General features: G+C 36.3%; 1 protein-coding gene across 12 annotated transcripts in view; it reads right to left on the bottom strand.

The window, feature by feature from the left end:
- Positions 1 to 17017, bottom strand: part of L3MBTL3 (L3MBTL histone methyl-lysine binding protein 3) — a 123092-nt gene that overhangs the window by 91833 nt on the left and 14242 nt on the right. For all 12 annotated transcript variants that reach the window (XM_024249141.3, XM_063724981.1, XM_024249139.3 and 9 more), the window contains exon 3: positions 6455 to 6571. In XM_024249141.3, the coding sequence (XP_024104909.1) occupies positions 6455 to 6556 (102 nt within the window). In that variant the 5' untranslated portion in view covers positions 6557 to 6571. The remainder of the gene's footprint in view (positions 1 to 6454; positions 6572 to 17017) is intronic.

Here is a 17017-nt window from a genome sequence, read left to right as displayed (position 1 = left end):
AAAATTTACAAAAGTGCCCAGGAAAGTCAGTAATTATTTAATGGCTGACACATATAGTCTTCAAGCAAATTAATTACATGTTAAAAGTTAATTTAGACAACTATATCCTGATACGCCTCCCACCAATACTAAGACCTTTGCATTTTACTAATTTTGGAATTCAAGGAAGGAGAACAGAACAAAGCAGCAGGGTCTGCTGAAGGATATCAATGACCCTGCTCTGCCCTGTCCTATAGAGTTGGCAGCTTACTTGATGGGCTATCATTTCAAACACACTTTGTGTGTGTGTGTGTGTTTTAACTAAGACTTATTTTTTCTTATGTCATATTTTTTATTTTTAAAAATCACGTTTAGTAAAAGGAGAATTACTCTTTTCCCAGGAATCAACTTGTCTTGCCCAAGCTCACCCAGTTCAGAGAGAAGGAATATCCCTATGCCAGAAATAACGGCCTGGACATCCTTCTCCTTACAATCTAAGACGTGAGCACAGAAGGCTGAAGCCTAAGCCACGTGACACCAGTGCCACACTTCCTCTTTCTTTCACTGCTCTTTAGAATTCTGCCATTATCTTCACTTGTAGCCCTCTAAAATAACTGGAAATTTCTCTGGGACCTGAACAAGTAGTCTACTAGCTACATGCCAATTTTATCACTAAAAAGCAAGAGCATCTTGATTTCATGGACATTTCCATTCCAAATACTGAAAATTTCCTTTCACCTGACAGCACGCTTCAAACAAAGTATGTTTCTACAACAACCTGGTTGTACTGTGTGTGTGTGTTGAAGGCTTAGCCATTACCTACGTGTGGAGACCTTGTTCTCTCTGAAACAGTGAGGTTTACTCACACATTCATGGGTTTCAAGCAGTTTTCTGTATTCCTTCTGTTTTTCCATAAAACAGAGTAACATTAGGGACCCACTAATTTTAGCAGGTGATGAAAAAGCTAGAAAGCTCAAAATTCAAAAGGATAGTAAGATGTTTCAGATCTTTCACAGAAATTATGAGCAAATTATGAGTATTTAAGCAAGGCCCTCCATTTGCCAATCCGAAAATATCGATTTGGTCAGCATGCCAATAGAATTATTTATTTTACTAAACTACATTCTAAACTGCAAGTTGGAAAACTCTTAAACAAAAAGTATCAATAATTATCCTTTCTATCAGGTGAAAACAGCACCTTAAACAATGTTCTATGCATAGTCCACAATTATTAAATGGTTTCTAGACGAAACATGTGGAAATGGTTAAGGAATGTGAGAATGTCTTCTCCCTACTATGTATTCCAGATACCAGTTCCCAGGTAATACGTGAGTACTATACCAAGTGTGTATACCAAAATGTCAATGTAGGAAGAGGTAAAAGTTTATTTAGAAGGAAAAGAGCTAAAAATAACTTTACTTATAGAAAAAGAAATCTTTAAAAAAATGTTTTTAATGATCACTCTGAAGACAGAATATTTCAAAATAAGGCTGACAGTACCATCTGCTGGGCAAGAGCAGAAAAATCAAGCTACCATGATAATTATTAATTAATGATATTAAAGAATGTGATAAAAAATCAATTTGAATTAAAATTCAAAAACAATAGGCACAAGCTTGACAATGCACTTCAGGTAATTTTACTTTTATCATATGTCACTGATGTTAATTTATGCTTATTTGACAAATACAAAACGTAAGAAATAGCATCAAGCATTTACATTAAACAGAAAGTCTCCCATGGCTTAAGTTTTCAAATTGCTGTAAAACAGCAAACCACCCTCCATTTCAAAGACTGAGAAAGAAAACACCACTGAGTGAAATCTCCAAGTCAGAACTCAGAACTATGACACCTGGAAGCTTCAGGTTCAAATACTTTCAAAGTTAAAAGGAAAGATTCCCATGATGCACCCTTCAATCCCAGTCAGCTTTTCTTTCTCCTAAAATGTGTTGCCAGTAACTGACCTACAGTCTAAGTACAAAGTAAAGATGCAATGTCACTTCGGGGCACAGTTCACTCTTTTAAGCCAGAGATCCACAGATGGACTTTGACGGTTGATTAATCCCATAAAATATATGCAAAATTATGATATTTGTATATACAACTTTCTGGGGACAAGATTCATAGTTTTCAAGGCATACTATAAGCCTGAAAAAAAAATAAAGACTATCTGCTCTTACCAAAGTTGCTTATCTCAAAAATTAAATACCTCAAAACATTTTCAAAATATCCTGTCATATGCAAAAACATACAGGGATCAAATTTTTCTCTGATTTCTCAATTTGGGCTTACTGTGTCTTCCACAACATTGCTATGATAGAAAATGTTAGACCACAAAGGTTGATAGGTCCTGCTAACATTACTGAAGTCCTACAGACAGAATTCCAGAAAGACTGATACATTTCCTAACACTATGTTTGCCAATAAAACACCCAGGTTCTGAAATTGGTGATGCTTTTACAAATGGTTTTGGAATGATGGAAACTTCACCTTTGTTTATATTTCTTTAAATCATTAGTTCTTTTAACCTAGAGATCTAAAATATGTATAAAAACTTGCCACGTGGCTCCACTCTACAACCAAGAAAGTCAAAATTATAAACTTTACAAAAGGGATTTAATATTAAGCAAACAAAACACATCTGCTAACTTTTTCTGCATGTGGATATATCCAGGTCAATCAGAAAACAATTCTGCCTGAAATATATAAGGGACTGCACATGTTTTGTTTGGCTTGAACTAACTTTAATTGATTCAACTCTCTCTTTTATTTTGATTGTAGAGTCAAAGGATCTTTTGCCTATATTTGCCTGATTTAATAATAAATCATTAGAAGACACTGTTGAGGTTATTGTTTTCATTTTATTACTTTCAATGCTGAGATTTGAATCGACTTACCAGTGTGTTTTAAGTACAAAGATGTTTGATAACTAAATTGTTTTCAACATTAATCAAAGCAAGGCAAAAACCGTGCATTAACAGTGTGGTGAATTTTACTGCTGGGTTTCTGCCTGCTACTGCAGGCAGGGTCTTGCTCTTGGCTAACTGGCAATTATTCTTACTAGATAAGATGCTGTCCTCTCAGGAGTGTATCTGCATTTTACTGAGAGACTCTGAAAGACATTATGACCCAGAAGAATAATTCTCTGTAAATTTCAGACATCATTAGAAGTTCAGGTAGGGAAACTGCTCAGGTATGGGAAGCCGTACCATGTCCCTCTGCACTGCCACTTAGTCACCTCCCTGTTCTTACAGCTGGCGCTGAAACATTAATCTACAAATACTAATTTGCATTTTAAAAGGACAAACTAGGCAGTGGTAAAGTTTCCAAAGCTTCCTTAGGCAAAAGTGTTTTAATGACTATAATATTTTCAAGAATGTCAGTGGACACTTGCTGTTTCTCCCTTAACACTCCGTACCTTCTTAAGCTACTCCCTCTTCTGGAAGCCCTTCTCCTTCCCTTCCTCCCTAAAGTATTCATGGAGACTCCTACATATTTCCAGGCACCTGAAGCTCAAATGACATCTGCTTTTCAAAGCCTTCCTGATCCCTCCAGCTGAAATAAAATTTTACCTCCTCTAAATTCCTGTAACATTTTCCTTGCATCTCTTTTGATATGAAGGTGTTTTCTCTCTTTAGACAGCAGTATAGCAGTGGTAAGATAATCCATTTTAAATATCAGAAAAGCCTGGTTTTGAGACCCCTGCCAGTAACTGACCTAAACAAGTGAATTAACTACTCCAGGCCTCCATTTCCCCATCTGTAAACTGACAAGAGAGACAGAAACTACCTTAAAAAGGGTAAAATAAAAGAATTAAATAAAAAGATGCAGGCAGAGTGTCCAGCAGAGAGTACGTTCTCTATTCTTTCCCCTACTGCACCCAGAGAAGATGTCTGTGCTCTGTTTATATAAGCGTTCGATAGCCCAGTGTGGAGAAGGGATTCCAGCAACAGGGAACAGTAACAAGGGCCTAGCGTGTGAAGGCTTCAACTAGTGGTTTGGGCTAGGTAGAAAACAAGAGTGGCAGTGGGAGTGCAATGAGACATGGCCAGAGAGGAAAGCAGAGGCCAGACCACCAAAAAACTCTTGTGGTAAACTTAAGGGGCTTGAACTTCACCAAAAAGATTCGGGCAACTGCTAAAAAATGTGAAGAAGGGTGTAACTTGACTGGATAACAATCACGGGGATTTTACAGGAAAAGTTATTTCAAAACAGCAAAAATTGAGGCATATAAAAACCTGTTCCCATGATAAGAAATTGACTTCTATAGATTTGCTGACTATATTAACTGAATTAACTTTAGCCTAGGAAATCAAGATGCCTCTACCCATTGAAACACAGAAGCCTAGATAGGATAAAATAGGCAAAGAATGATGTGAAAGAAAATTTCATGATTCATTCAAAGTTCTTTCTAATATCCTAATTTTGTGAAAAATCAATTTCTTAATCAGATTTCTTAAGCAACTTGGATTTTAAGTAGGAAGCAAGTGAATTAGAAATCTTCAGTAATATAATCAATTGGGTCACCTCTGAATCTCAGATAAAAAGGGTCATAAAGTAAAAGAAAATGACATTTAAATTATTTTTTAAGGGAGGTATCAAACTGTCTACAGTTCATGAATTGGATACATGGCAATTACCCAGATAATCAGATGGGTCCAAAAGTCATTATCAAATAACCCAGATGATAATACCCACTAAATGGCTTAATTACCTGATTACCTTAATACAAGTAATAGGCTAATTTCTAAAACTCATTGCTTAGAAAACCTTAAAGCAATCCAGATTTCTTAGGGATGGAAACTTCACTCTATTGTTGAAAGCTAACTGAAAAAACTTCCAAATTTCATCATCCATGTGACAGTTTTTTTAAAAAAAGCCATTGAGAAGAAAACGGATAAAAACACACAAGGGAAATAAAGGAGTAAAGCAATTAAAAATGGCACTGTACATAGCAAGTCACAAAGCCAGAAAAAATACAATTTGTTAAGTGTTCTGTATCTATTATTTTTTTCAATCCTCAAAACCACCTTATCACATAGATTCTAATATCCTCAATTTTACAGATAAGGCTTCCAAAACTTAGGCAATTGAAATAATTTGCCAAAGCTTGGGTAGCTATTATGTAGTTGACATGACCAGTTTGAGAAACAGTTTTTCTTTCTCAAAAATGTTCAGCAACCTTTCTCTGTCATATCTTATCCAGATGAATATTTGGAGAATGTTAGCGCAGGTAAAATCCTTGGCATTCATTTAATTCCTAATTTACTGCAGAGGAAACTTGACTGAAAGAGATTAACTGGCTTTTTCAAGGTCATACAGAGCTAAAACTGAAAACCCAATCTCCTCTCCAGATTCTACTAAACCTCAGTGCAACATTTTTGTTACACTAAACTCAGAGATGTTGGCACATTACACTTAATTAAACCCAACCCAACTAAAATCTAAGTATTTTTTCCAATGACAAGCAGATTGTCCAAATCTCACCACTGAGGATGAGCTAGGGCAGGCTTGGCTAGGATACTTGTCAAGCAGCCACTAAAAGGGACTAGATTCCAGGAGGCCTAAATAACGGAGCAGGAATTTCTATTCAAGACAGCCTAGAATACCAAACATTTGAGAGGTAAGCCCAGCAATGGCCTGTTGGGGAGACATGAAGTTCAAATACCTGAACGACCAAGTGCAAACACAAAGTCTAAAGGGCCACAGACCGGTTCAAGGTTCCAGAGATAGGATTAGAGCAAAAGTAAATTAGAAATGAGAGATGGGGGTAGTTGGTTTCCCAGATGGGTGCTTGCGCAACCATGTTTCATGGGACAACAGAAGTGGTCCTGGAATAGGTTTGGGGTTACTGGGAAAAGGAGGCAGAGCAAGGTTATACAAAAGCAGCAGACTGAAGTATTGCTCTCCAAAGAGTTCTCATCTATACTAAAGCAGACGGATTTACAGGAAGAACCTGATTTTGAACAAGTCATTATATAAAAATCCACATTTACAGTACAATTAATTTAAGAGAGGTGAATAATCCTGTTTATTCAATACTTTAACGTTATCCAGTTTTTAAATGAGAACTCTAGGACACAGAGATTGTGGCTATTCACTTAAAGTTACAAAGCCCATTACTACAAAATCAAAAAAGATAGCTCTTCTAAGTCTGCCATTTCTGCATTTATAGGCTGTCATGATAAGAGTCAAAACTGAGATGATCCTTCTTGAAACTATAAATCAATTTCTGCAAAATAAGCACATACTGCAGAAACATTCCTTACTCCCCTAATCCAAGTGACAAAGGCTCTGCCATTCCATCAGCATTTCAAATTGTCTTGCAAATTTATTGTGGAGGTCTAAGTATCATCTAAAACCTACACCACTATGATTAATGCTTTTAATTTTTATTTCACATATGTATCCAATTTTAAGTAAGCATACGCACAGATGCACACACACATAATTGTATGTAATAAAGAGGGCTTACCTTTAAGTCACTTCCTGGTAACGTGCCCACTCCATCTTTCCAGTCCATAACACTGAATACATCAAACTCTTGACCACTTGTGCTAGAGGCAGATTCAGTCATGATTTATTTTTTAACCTGAAAGGGGAAAAGAAGGCATATCACTAAATATTCCACACGGAAATCTGTTTTTAATTTAGTACTTGTTAGTTCAGTTTCCCTTAATTACACAATTTCCTTGATCACAATATCCCATATCCCTGGATCTAAAAACAACTACTTCAAAAATATTAACATTTTTTTCCTAGTACGATCCTTGGAAAATTATAGAGAAAAAATATTAATAAAAATTTCTTAGTTAAAAAGTGTTATGGTAAACGTTTTCTATTCATAAACAAAAGAAATTCATTTATTCAAGGCATATTCACTTAAAACAAAAAGTCATAATGCCATATGGATAGAATTCCTTGCCTGTAAGCAGTTTGTTTTCTGTTTTAAGACACTAGAAAAAAGTAGGTATGGATAAATGATAATCTGCCAATTTGTTATTCTAGGAAATAGGAAAACAGTCTCAAAATGTATAGCAAACACCCTTAAAAAGGCTCTGTTAAGATAACCAACTTGGCTACCTAAATTGTGATAAAATTTCTAATTTTCATTTTTTAAAAAAATTGGAAAACAAATTTCCATAATCACATCATTGGTTGCGGTATTGATATTGTTGTTCTAAGACTGTTGTCTTTGTAACACGAGAAAAACAAATAAGTGATTATGTTGGTATCATAGACAACTGATGAAATATTGATGGGTCCTAAATTTGAATGGAAGTATCAGTATGAATTCATGATGTGTTTTATCTTTAGAAATATGTGTATTTTCTAGTTTTGTCCACTGAAAGAATCTAGAAACAATCATCAATCAACAGTAATGAGCAGCCTAGCTTCAGACTGTGGTGTCTAAATACCATTTCTCACAATTCTCCCCATAGAAGAAGCTGATTTCTGCTCAATACAGGAAATGTCCAAGATGAAACTGAAACATCTTGTCAAACAAGAAAGCAAAGAAGCTATCAAAGACAACAGAAGTCATCTCCAAAGAATTCAAGAGCCAACCTGAATAGGCCCCTTCTGGCCAAAGAAAGGCAAAGTAGTATCCTCACTATCCTTACTAATTTTAGCTGCAGTGAACTGAAACACATCAGATAAACTGAAATCCACAAGTTCATAACGACATTCAAAGCAAACAAATAAACCAAGAACACCTCATTGATCACCTTTTCAGGATTCAAGAAAACCAACTCACTATTTGGAAAAGGAAACACGGATTTATCCTGCCTTTCCAATGTGATCTGTATGTTAGAGTAACCATATCGTTGGGCAGATAAAGTTTCCCCTTAGAAAGAATTCCAGCTAATAAATGAAGAAGGAATGATAGAATATTATAATTTGTAACCTTTAATAAATTAATGGTTCTAGGCAACAACCATCAATGCTGCCAGGAATGCAAACCCAACACCATCTATGAAGTAGCCTTGCCAGGAAAAAACAAAATCAAACCTAATCTGATCAAGTCTATTTATAGGAGCTATCAGAGAAACAAAGCCTGTTAAATCACACCACAAAGATATAAGGAAGAAAATCCAGATTACCAGAAACTCTTTAGCAGCATTTCTCAAAGCATGCATTCCTCAACGGTCTCTGAGCCCCTTTCAAAAGGTCCAAAAAGTCAACTATTTTCATAAAAATACTCACACATTCTTTGCCTTCTTCACTGTGTCGACATTTGCACTGATAGTGCAAAACCAAGAGAGGACAAAATTGCCGGTGCAGTGGCAACAACTGTAGTAGCAGCCACTGCATTCTTCCCCACCATACATGCACAGTAAATAAATGTCAATTTCACTAAAGACCATTATTGATGAAGTAAAAATAATAAATGTTATTAAGTCTTGATATCTGAATATACATCTTTTTAATATTGTGTGATGAAATGGGAAGTACTTTGACACGCCAAAGTACCATGGATGCAAGCTCCTGGTTTTTAACGGAATGCCTTTTTCACTTAACAAGCTATGTTTATTCGAGTTTGGATATCTGGTAAATATTTTGTCGAAAATCAATGAAGTGGGCCTGTCACATGAAAGAAAACACTAACAGTATTTGTAGCTACCACTTAAATTTGAACCTTCAAGAGAAAAATCAGGATTTTGTAACACTTAAAAGCATCACCATGAGCTTGCCAGCTTCCAGATGGCTAAAGACTTTCCTAAGGCAGTGGATGGGTGGTGATAGTAATGGATGTGATGTTTAAAATATTTCATAATGAAATCTGTCAACACTTGGGAGATCTGCCTAACTCAGTTAAGCAAAATTTTCAAAATGACCAACACATGATGGTACAAAATTATGCATAGGTAAACGATCCATTTAAAGTGCAAGATGGACCAACAGATTTTTTTTTTTTTTTTTTTTTTTTTTTGAGACAGAGTTTCGCTCTTGCCGTCCAGGCTGGAGAGGACAATGGCATGATCTAGGCTCACTGCAACCTCTCCCTCCTGGGTTCAAGCAATTCTCCTGCCTCAGCCTCCTCAGTAGCTGGGATTACAGGCGCCCACCACCACACCTGACTAATTTTTTGTATTTTTAGTAGAGACAGGGTTTCACCATGTTGGCCAGGCTGGTCTTGAACTCCTGACCTCAAGTGATCTGCCTGCCTCGGCCTCCCAAAGTGCTGGGATTACAGGCATGAGCCACTGCACCTAGCCCCAACAGATTTTAATGTAACAGATTATGATTCATAATTGATAAGGTTCATTGGTAAGGTTTCAAACTGCACACTGCAAACAATCTTTAAGAAACTACCACCACCTGTCAAGTTTTAGTGTGGTAACTAAGAATGTTCACTATTAAATGAAAAGGCTACTAAATACTCCTTCCTTTTCCAACCTCATACATGCATGAAACCAGATTCTCTTCATATACTTCAAGCAAAACAACCCAATGCAACAAGAATGCAGAAGCAGATATCCAGCTATCTTCAATTAAATTAGACATTAAAGAGATTTGCAAAAATGTTTAAAAAATGCCATTTCTTGAAACTGTGATTATATTTCATAAAAATTATGCTTATATATACGATCATGTACTGGTTTTACTGTTATTTTTAAATAGTTTAAACTATTTCTAATATAGCAAATATATAATATAAACTATAAAAACAATACCTCTTTGAGCTTTCAACCATTTTTAGAAGTGAAAAGGAACTTGAGACCAAAAAGTCTGAAAGCCAATACTGTAAACTACAAAAAAAGATGAGCAAAGAAATATGAAATTTAGATGAAAAGGGATTTAAGAAACATATCAACCAATCACAATATTGTAATTGATAGATAATCCGTAGACCCTGATTTAAACAAAAGATTATTAGGAAGGAAAGTATGAATGCCAAATTGGATATTTTATGATATCAAAGAAACAATGTTGCTTTTTTTTAAGCGAAATGATGACAACATGTACTTTTAAAAGAGGAGTTGTTCCTTATATTTTACAGGTACAAATTGAAATGAATAGATGAAATGATGTAATGTGAGAAATTTGCTGTAAATTAATAAGGGGATGAAGTAATAAGATTGGCAATGTGTTGGCAATTGTCAAGACGTGTGAAGGGTCCATGATAGTTTATTCTACTACATCCTATTTTTGTATATGCTTGAAAATTTTGTTCAAAAATTCAAGATTTTTAAAAGTGCAGTCTCCTTACATATATAATATACATTCACTTTTAAATAGTTAACAGGAAAAAAAAACTTCTGTTTCTTTTAATTATAGCTAATTTCTGCTGGAATTTACTAGATGCTTCAATACTTTTTCTTCTGTTTTCCCCCTTAAGTAGAGAAAACATCAAATATTAGACATATTATTAAGCCTATTTCTGATCATTTCAAAACTTACACAATCTAAATTTGAAGAAGAATCAGATTTTACAGACCTCAAAAGCACAAGCCACAAAAGCAAACATAGACAACTGGGATTATATGAAACTAAAAAGATTCTGCACAGCAATGGAAACAATCAACATAGTTAAGAGAAAACCTACAAAGTGGGAAAAGATATTTCCAAACTATCCAACTGACAAGGGATTAATATCCAGATTATATAAGAAGCTCAAACAACTCAGCAGCAAAAAAGCAAATAATCCAATTTGAAAATGGGGAAATGATCTACATAGATATTTCTCAAAAGAGGACATACAAATAGCCAACAGGTACATTAAAAAAATGCTCAGAATCACTAATCATCAGACAAATACAAATTAAAACCACAAGGAGATATCATCTTACCCCAATTAAAATGGCAATTATGAAAAATGTAAAAGAACAAATGCAGGTGAGGATGCAGAGAAAGTTGAGCTCCTGCATCTTCTTAGTGGGAATATAGAGTAGTATGGCCATTATAGAAAACAGTATGGAGGATCCTCAAAAAAATTAAAGATAGAAATACCATATGATCCAGTGATCCCACTACAGGGTACACATCCAAAGGAAAGGAAATCAGTATATCAGGTATCTGCACTCCCATGTTTATTGCAGCACTATTCTCTAGAGCCAAGATATGGAATCAACCTAAGTGTCCGTGAGTGGACGAATGGATTTAAAAATGTGGTTTATACACACACAGGAATATTCAACCATAAATAAGAATGAAATCTGTCATTTGTGACAGCATGGATGAGCCTGAAGGACATCATGTTAAGTAAAAGAAGGTAGGCTCAGAAAGACAAATATCACATGTTCTCATTCATATGTGAGAGCTAAAAAAGTCTCATAGAAGCAGAAAATAGAACAGTGGTTACTAGAGGCTGGGAAGGGGGCGGGAGGGAGGGAATAGACAAAGGTTGATTAACTGGTATAAAACTGCAGTTAAATAGGATAAATAAGTTATAGTATTCTATAGCACAGGGGATGAATATAGTTAAAAATAATTTACTGTATATTTCAAAAGAGTCAGAAGATTGGATTTTGAATATTCCTAAAGCAATGAAATGATAAGTATTTGAAGTGAAGGATATCCCGATTACCTTGACTGGATCATTACACATGGTATGCATGTATCAAAATATCACATGTGTACCATTAATGTGTACAATTATTATGCATCAATTAAAAGTAATTCTTTTTAAATCAGATTTCACTACCATTAAGATTGCAGCCTCAAAACAGGACCTAGGATGTAAAGGGCTGAGAAAGAATTAATCTAATCAATAATAGAAATATGAAATGAATTAAGACTTAGTATGACTTCTCTCTCACTAAACAGGTAACAACCAACAATGATGTCAACTGCCTATAAAGTGATGTTTAAGAGTGGTATCTTTTTTTTTGATAGTAGAGCGATAGAATATCTTCCCCCTGGTGGATAAACTTGGTAATATCTGAGTGATCCTTTAATAAAAAAAGTTTTACTGTTTTTTCTGGTAAAATCTCTAGATAACCATTTCCATTATTTTCTTTGGCAAGTATACTTTAAGGAAATTTAGTGAAATTATCTTATAGTATAAAATTGTCAGCTGTGACTATCCTGGTTATTACAGTCTCCATAAATATAATAGCATTTGATAATAGCATTTATTCACCAGATACTAAGTGTCAGGCACAATACATACTTTCGTAAGTTTGATTCAATCTTTCTTTCTTTCAGAAAAGGATTCAAAGTAGCAATTTACATATATTATTTCAAAAATTATTTCTTTTTCAGAAAAACAGGGATTTTATCATCCCTCTAGTCTACACTGAAGAATCTGAGGTGCAAAAAGATTTGGTAACTCAACCAAAACCACAGCCAGTAGCATGGCCAGCATTTGAACCCAGGTCAGACTGTTTCCAACAGTGAGCTTTCTTTGTTAACCATTGTTTAATCTTTATAGAGCTTTGTTCTCCTCTGAAAATCTGGCAAAATCTACTTTCACCAGAATATGGTACACCTCAGAACATGACAAAACTAGTTTATTAGGGCCAAAGTTCTTAATATAAATACCAAGTCCACATCAGTGCAACATGTATCTGATAAAGTACCTTCAAAGTACATGCTTACTAACAAAATGTCAGTAAGACATGCAGACGCCACAAATAGATTTTTAGTCTTTTCCTACCTAAAAACCATATATGTATAAAATTCACAGCAGCAAAATCCTGTCTGACAGGAGGAATAGAAAGTAGCAGATATCTAAAAGCTAGCACTGTACATAACCTGCAGTAAATGTTCACTATGTTTTAAGAAATACTCAGAATATGCCTTTGCTGTATGAAACAGTAGTAATGATACACAATGTACTCTGCCTGAAAACAGATATCTAACATTTGTAAAAATAGTTTTCACCCATATTTTCATTCTAAGGTTTGTAGAGATTCTGTATACAATATTATAGCATAAAAATATTTACTATGTTGTCTTTCCTATCATCTAATTTTGAAGCCTATGGGTACTTTCATTATTACAAGAAGACTGAATGGCTACAACAGATTGTTTTTCCACCATCTATTAATGAGGCAGAACAGCCAGGAACCAATATTATTTTAAGAAAAGCTGCTTCTAAGTCACCCCAAGTCTTCCTCCCTTGTTGTCACCCTCTGTAAATGTGTATACTTGCACACAAACATACAAAGTCCTTTCCCTTCAACAATTCGTGTTCCTGAGACTCGGTAAATTTTTTCAGTACTTAGAAATGCTCTTGTGTTTTGTTCTTGTAGGTATCACCTGGTGCTACATCACAATCCACCTGTATTCCACAGGCCACACACACACACACACACAAAACAGGTAGGTAAGAGAGTCACAATGCAAGTCACCAACAGTATTTCCCCTTCTGCAGAAAACCCCATCACAATTTTTTTTTGGTAAATGGTGCTGAGATTTCCCAAGGAAGTATCCTGAAAGTACACCCTGATGGGTCCTCTGTGCTACCAGACAAGATTCGGCTTTTTCCTCCTCATCTCCTCTAACTTCTATTGGTCTCCAGCCACTACTAATGTCATAAGAGATAAGTTTGGAGTTCAGATGTCCACCAAATGCTTCTGATTCCCACTAATACGTAATGTCATGGCCGACCATGGCTGCAACCAAAGGCATTGATGCCCAGCATGCTGCTACCACTGCCCACTGTGGATGTCATGTCAAGGAGCTGATGACTACTGAAGACCGAGACCATTACTGCTGGCACTATTGCAAAAGTATTGCACTCTGAAAGTCCCTGCTTTCTGAAACAATTTGCTTTTATTACAATGTTCTTTCCCTCAGCCTCCAACAAAAGGGCTGGAGAACAGACTAAATGACATATGACACTTTCCTCAGAATTACCTCCTATCTCTCTCCTACACCACTCCTCATCTCCAAACCAAAGTTGTGAAACCTGACTCTCCCTTGAGATATTCTACCTGCTGGATGAACCTCCTCACTCTCTCATGTAAATAAATCCCTGGCAGCCCCAGTCTACCATGTACCACTTACATCAGGTGGTGATTAAACTAGTTAATATCTTATATTCAAAAACCCCCATGAGGAAGCAGACCACTCATATATTGATGGTGGCGAGCCTTCTTTCTGTATACTTTTTTGTATCTGTTGAATGTTTAAGTAATTTTTTTAACGAATAAAAATGAGTTTTTAAATCCGGTTTCATGTTTATTTAAAAGTGTGTATTATAAAAGGCATGTCTTCCCATGAAAATATTTGTTATTAATGCCAACAACTGAAGCTACAGCATAGACGTCACGAAGGAAAATCCATTTCCGCGAAGCTCTCTGGTAACTTAACTAGTACTCGTTAACTGTACATGCACATTCATCAGCTCAACAGATGGATGAGAGGAGGAGGTGTAGGGTTCACTCCTCCACAACTCAGGTATGCATTCGCAGACTATGTATTTACGGTTCCTACCATTCCTGAGTGACACGTGAAGTTGCTGTGACATTTAGTCATTTGTCATTTTGCAGAGACATGATTCTGAATCACACATGCCATAAAGCTGGGGCAAGGGCAAGTTGTCCAGCCTGGCCGAGGCCCAGGCATGCTCTTAGTCATAGCGCTTAGTCTCAGTGCTATGAACACTGTAAATAAAGTGATAAAAACTGTTTCTTTTTAAGAAATGAAACAAAATTAACTGCTAGTTGAGTCTAGTGTTGATGACAGAATGAAGGGAATATGGGGATGTTTATGAAAGCGATAGGCTAGCCACAAAACAGAAGTTTCAGATAAATTAAAGACTGAAATGTCAAATGCAATGATGACTCAGACACATTGTGTGAACAAAACTACCAAATGCTCCAAAAGGAAATAAGTAGAAAAGATGTGTGAATTTGTTTCAATAAGTACTCCAGACAGTAAAAAAATCAGTCATCAAGTGAGATAAGTAGATAGGGGTCTAGAGAGATCATTTAAATTTTCCAATTCTACTTTAGCAATTTTACGGAAGGAATTATGTGCTAAAATGATTTTTTTTCAAGTTGAGAATCGTGACTGGCTGCGGACATTGACCTCACAAATGTCAAGAATCTACTGTATCTCATTTTGACTAGAGATAAACAGTTTGTGTGTCCTTCATAATCTTTCCTTCCTACAACTTCTTTGCTCCTATCTGCCAGGAGTGGATAAAACAGAGGCTCAGAGTGAGGAGCAGGGACTCCTACGAGCTGGGTTCCTGCAGCATATTCAAAATAAAGAGGCTGCCTGGGGCTGAGATGAAGGGAAGATACCAGTACTCTGAGATATAAGCAGCATAACCTAGGAGGCGCACAGCACAAAGCAAAAGAGTGGGCCCTGCCTATAACCCAAAAGTCTGCACCTGCAGATAAGGGAAGAAATTAGGATTACTGAGAAAGGGTACTGACTGTAGCTCGACCATTCCTGGTCAAACCACTGTTCTCTAAATATTGTCTTTAAAAGAATGGCTAGTTAATATTCATCAAGACCAGTTAAATAGTTTTAATAATTTTACAGTTGCTTTTTCTTAAGAGCTGCATTTTATAGCTTCATAGTTAACAAGTACATTTTTCAAAAATAAGGTATAGAAATACTATGGTTATGAGTTAAGAGTAGTTGTAAAATGAGGGTAAACATTACCTTAAAAGCAGCATCTGAGAATCAGATTCAAATTCTGTCATTCAGAAAACAGGCCTGAGATCAGCGCCTGGTGTCGAGGAACTAAACTTGCCAGTTTTTGGTTAAAAAAGGGCAGTGTATCTTTTGTAAACAGGGTGTCAGGAATACTAACCCTAAAATCATTACTACGAACCAAATAAAAATGACAACTATGCAGAAGATGAAGACAGCAATGAGAGAAGCCAACCTCCACTGTAGAATCCAACACCTTGTTGCTATGATGCCTACTATATAACACCATCAATTCAAGATGATTTTCTGTTTACTTTACAGAAATCATCTTCAGTCATTAACCGTTAACTGTCGAACTTGGTGCAGAATGACATACTCAAAACTCCTAAACATCATTTTTCAGTAACATCATCTCCAAGGAGTCTCCCCACTGCTAATCACCTTATGAATGTGGCATATAAAACTGCTTTGAGCCTCCCCACCCCACTCACCCAGCTCCCGTCATCCTTTCATAAGCGCAAACCAAATGCTTCATTGATTATCCTCAAGATTTGCCCTACTCTTACAGTTCCTCTTTCCATCCCTTACCCTTCCCTCAACTACTTCCTTCTTTTCCTCCTCTTCGTATCACTTTCCAAAGTTTGACAATTACCCACTCCATGACTTCCAACAAATCAATCTCTCATGTTTTGCGTGTTTTTGAGACAGGGTCTTGCTCTGTTGCCCATGCTAGAGTGCAGTGGTGCAATCATGGATCACGGCAGCCTCAACCTCCTGGGCTCAAGCGGTCCTACCACCTTAGCCTGCCAAGGAGCCAGCACTACAGGTGCACACCACCACAGCTGGCTAATGTTTTAAATTTTTTGTAGAGATGGGGGTCTCACTATGTTGCCCAGGGTGGTCTCAAGCTGCAGGCCTCACGCGATTCTTCCACCTTGGCCTCCCAAAGTGCAGGAATTACAGGTGTGAGCCACCACACCCAGCCTGATCTCTTAAAGTCTCAATTTCCCCATGTGTAAAACGTAAAGAATAACAGAACCTTTTTTCAAAATTCATTTAGTAATGGTGAAGACAGATGAGATAGGCCAGATAATACCACAGCATAGTACTTACCAGATAGTAAACCAGTCAATAAAATGTTAGCTTCTTGTTATAATTATCTGGTTTAACAATTATTCAAATTCATGAAAGTCACTCAGTGACCTTAAAAAAAAATTAGGCAGTGTCTTGCTTATTTATTCATAGAGACAGGATCTCATTCTGTTTTCCAGGCTGGGGTACAACAGCACAAACATAGCTTACTACAGCCTCAACCACCCAGGTTCAAACACTCCTCCCGCCTCAGCCTCTAGAGCAGCTGGGACTACAGACACACAACAGCAGACGCTACTCTAGGTTTTTTAAAAAATTCATTTTATTTGAATAACATCTACGATAGTAAACCATCTGTGCTCAAACCTTTGTCACAAGGTGTGAAGAT

Source organism: Pongo abelii, chromosome 5, assembly GCF_028885655.2.
Source record: "Pongo abelii isolate AG06213 chromosome 5, NHGRI_mPonAbe1-v2.0_pri, whole genome shotgun sequence".
NCBI classification, from domain to species: domain Eukaryota; kingdom Metazoa; phylum Chordata; class Mammalia; order Primates; family Hominidae; genus Pongo; species Pongo abelii.
The sequence above is the reverse complement of the archived record's forward strand: the minus strand, read 5'-3'. Positions and strand labels throughout refer to the sequence as shown.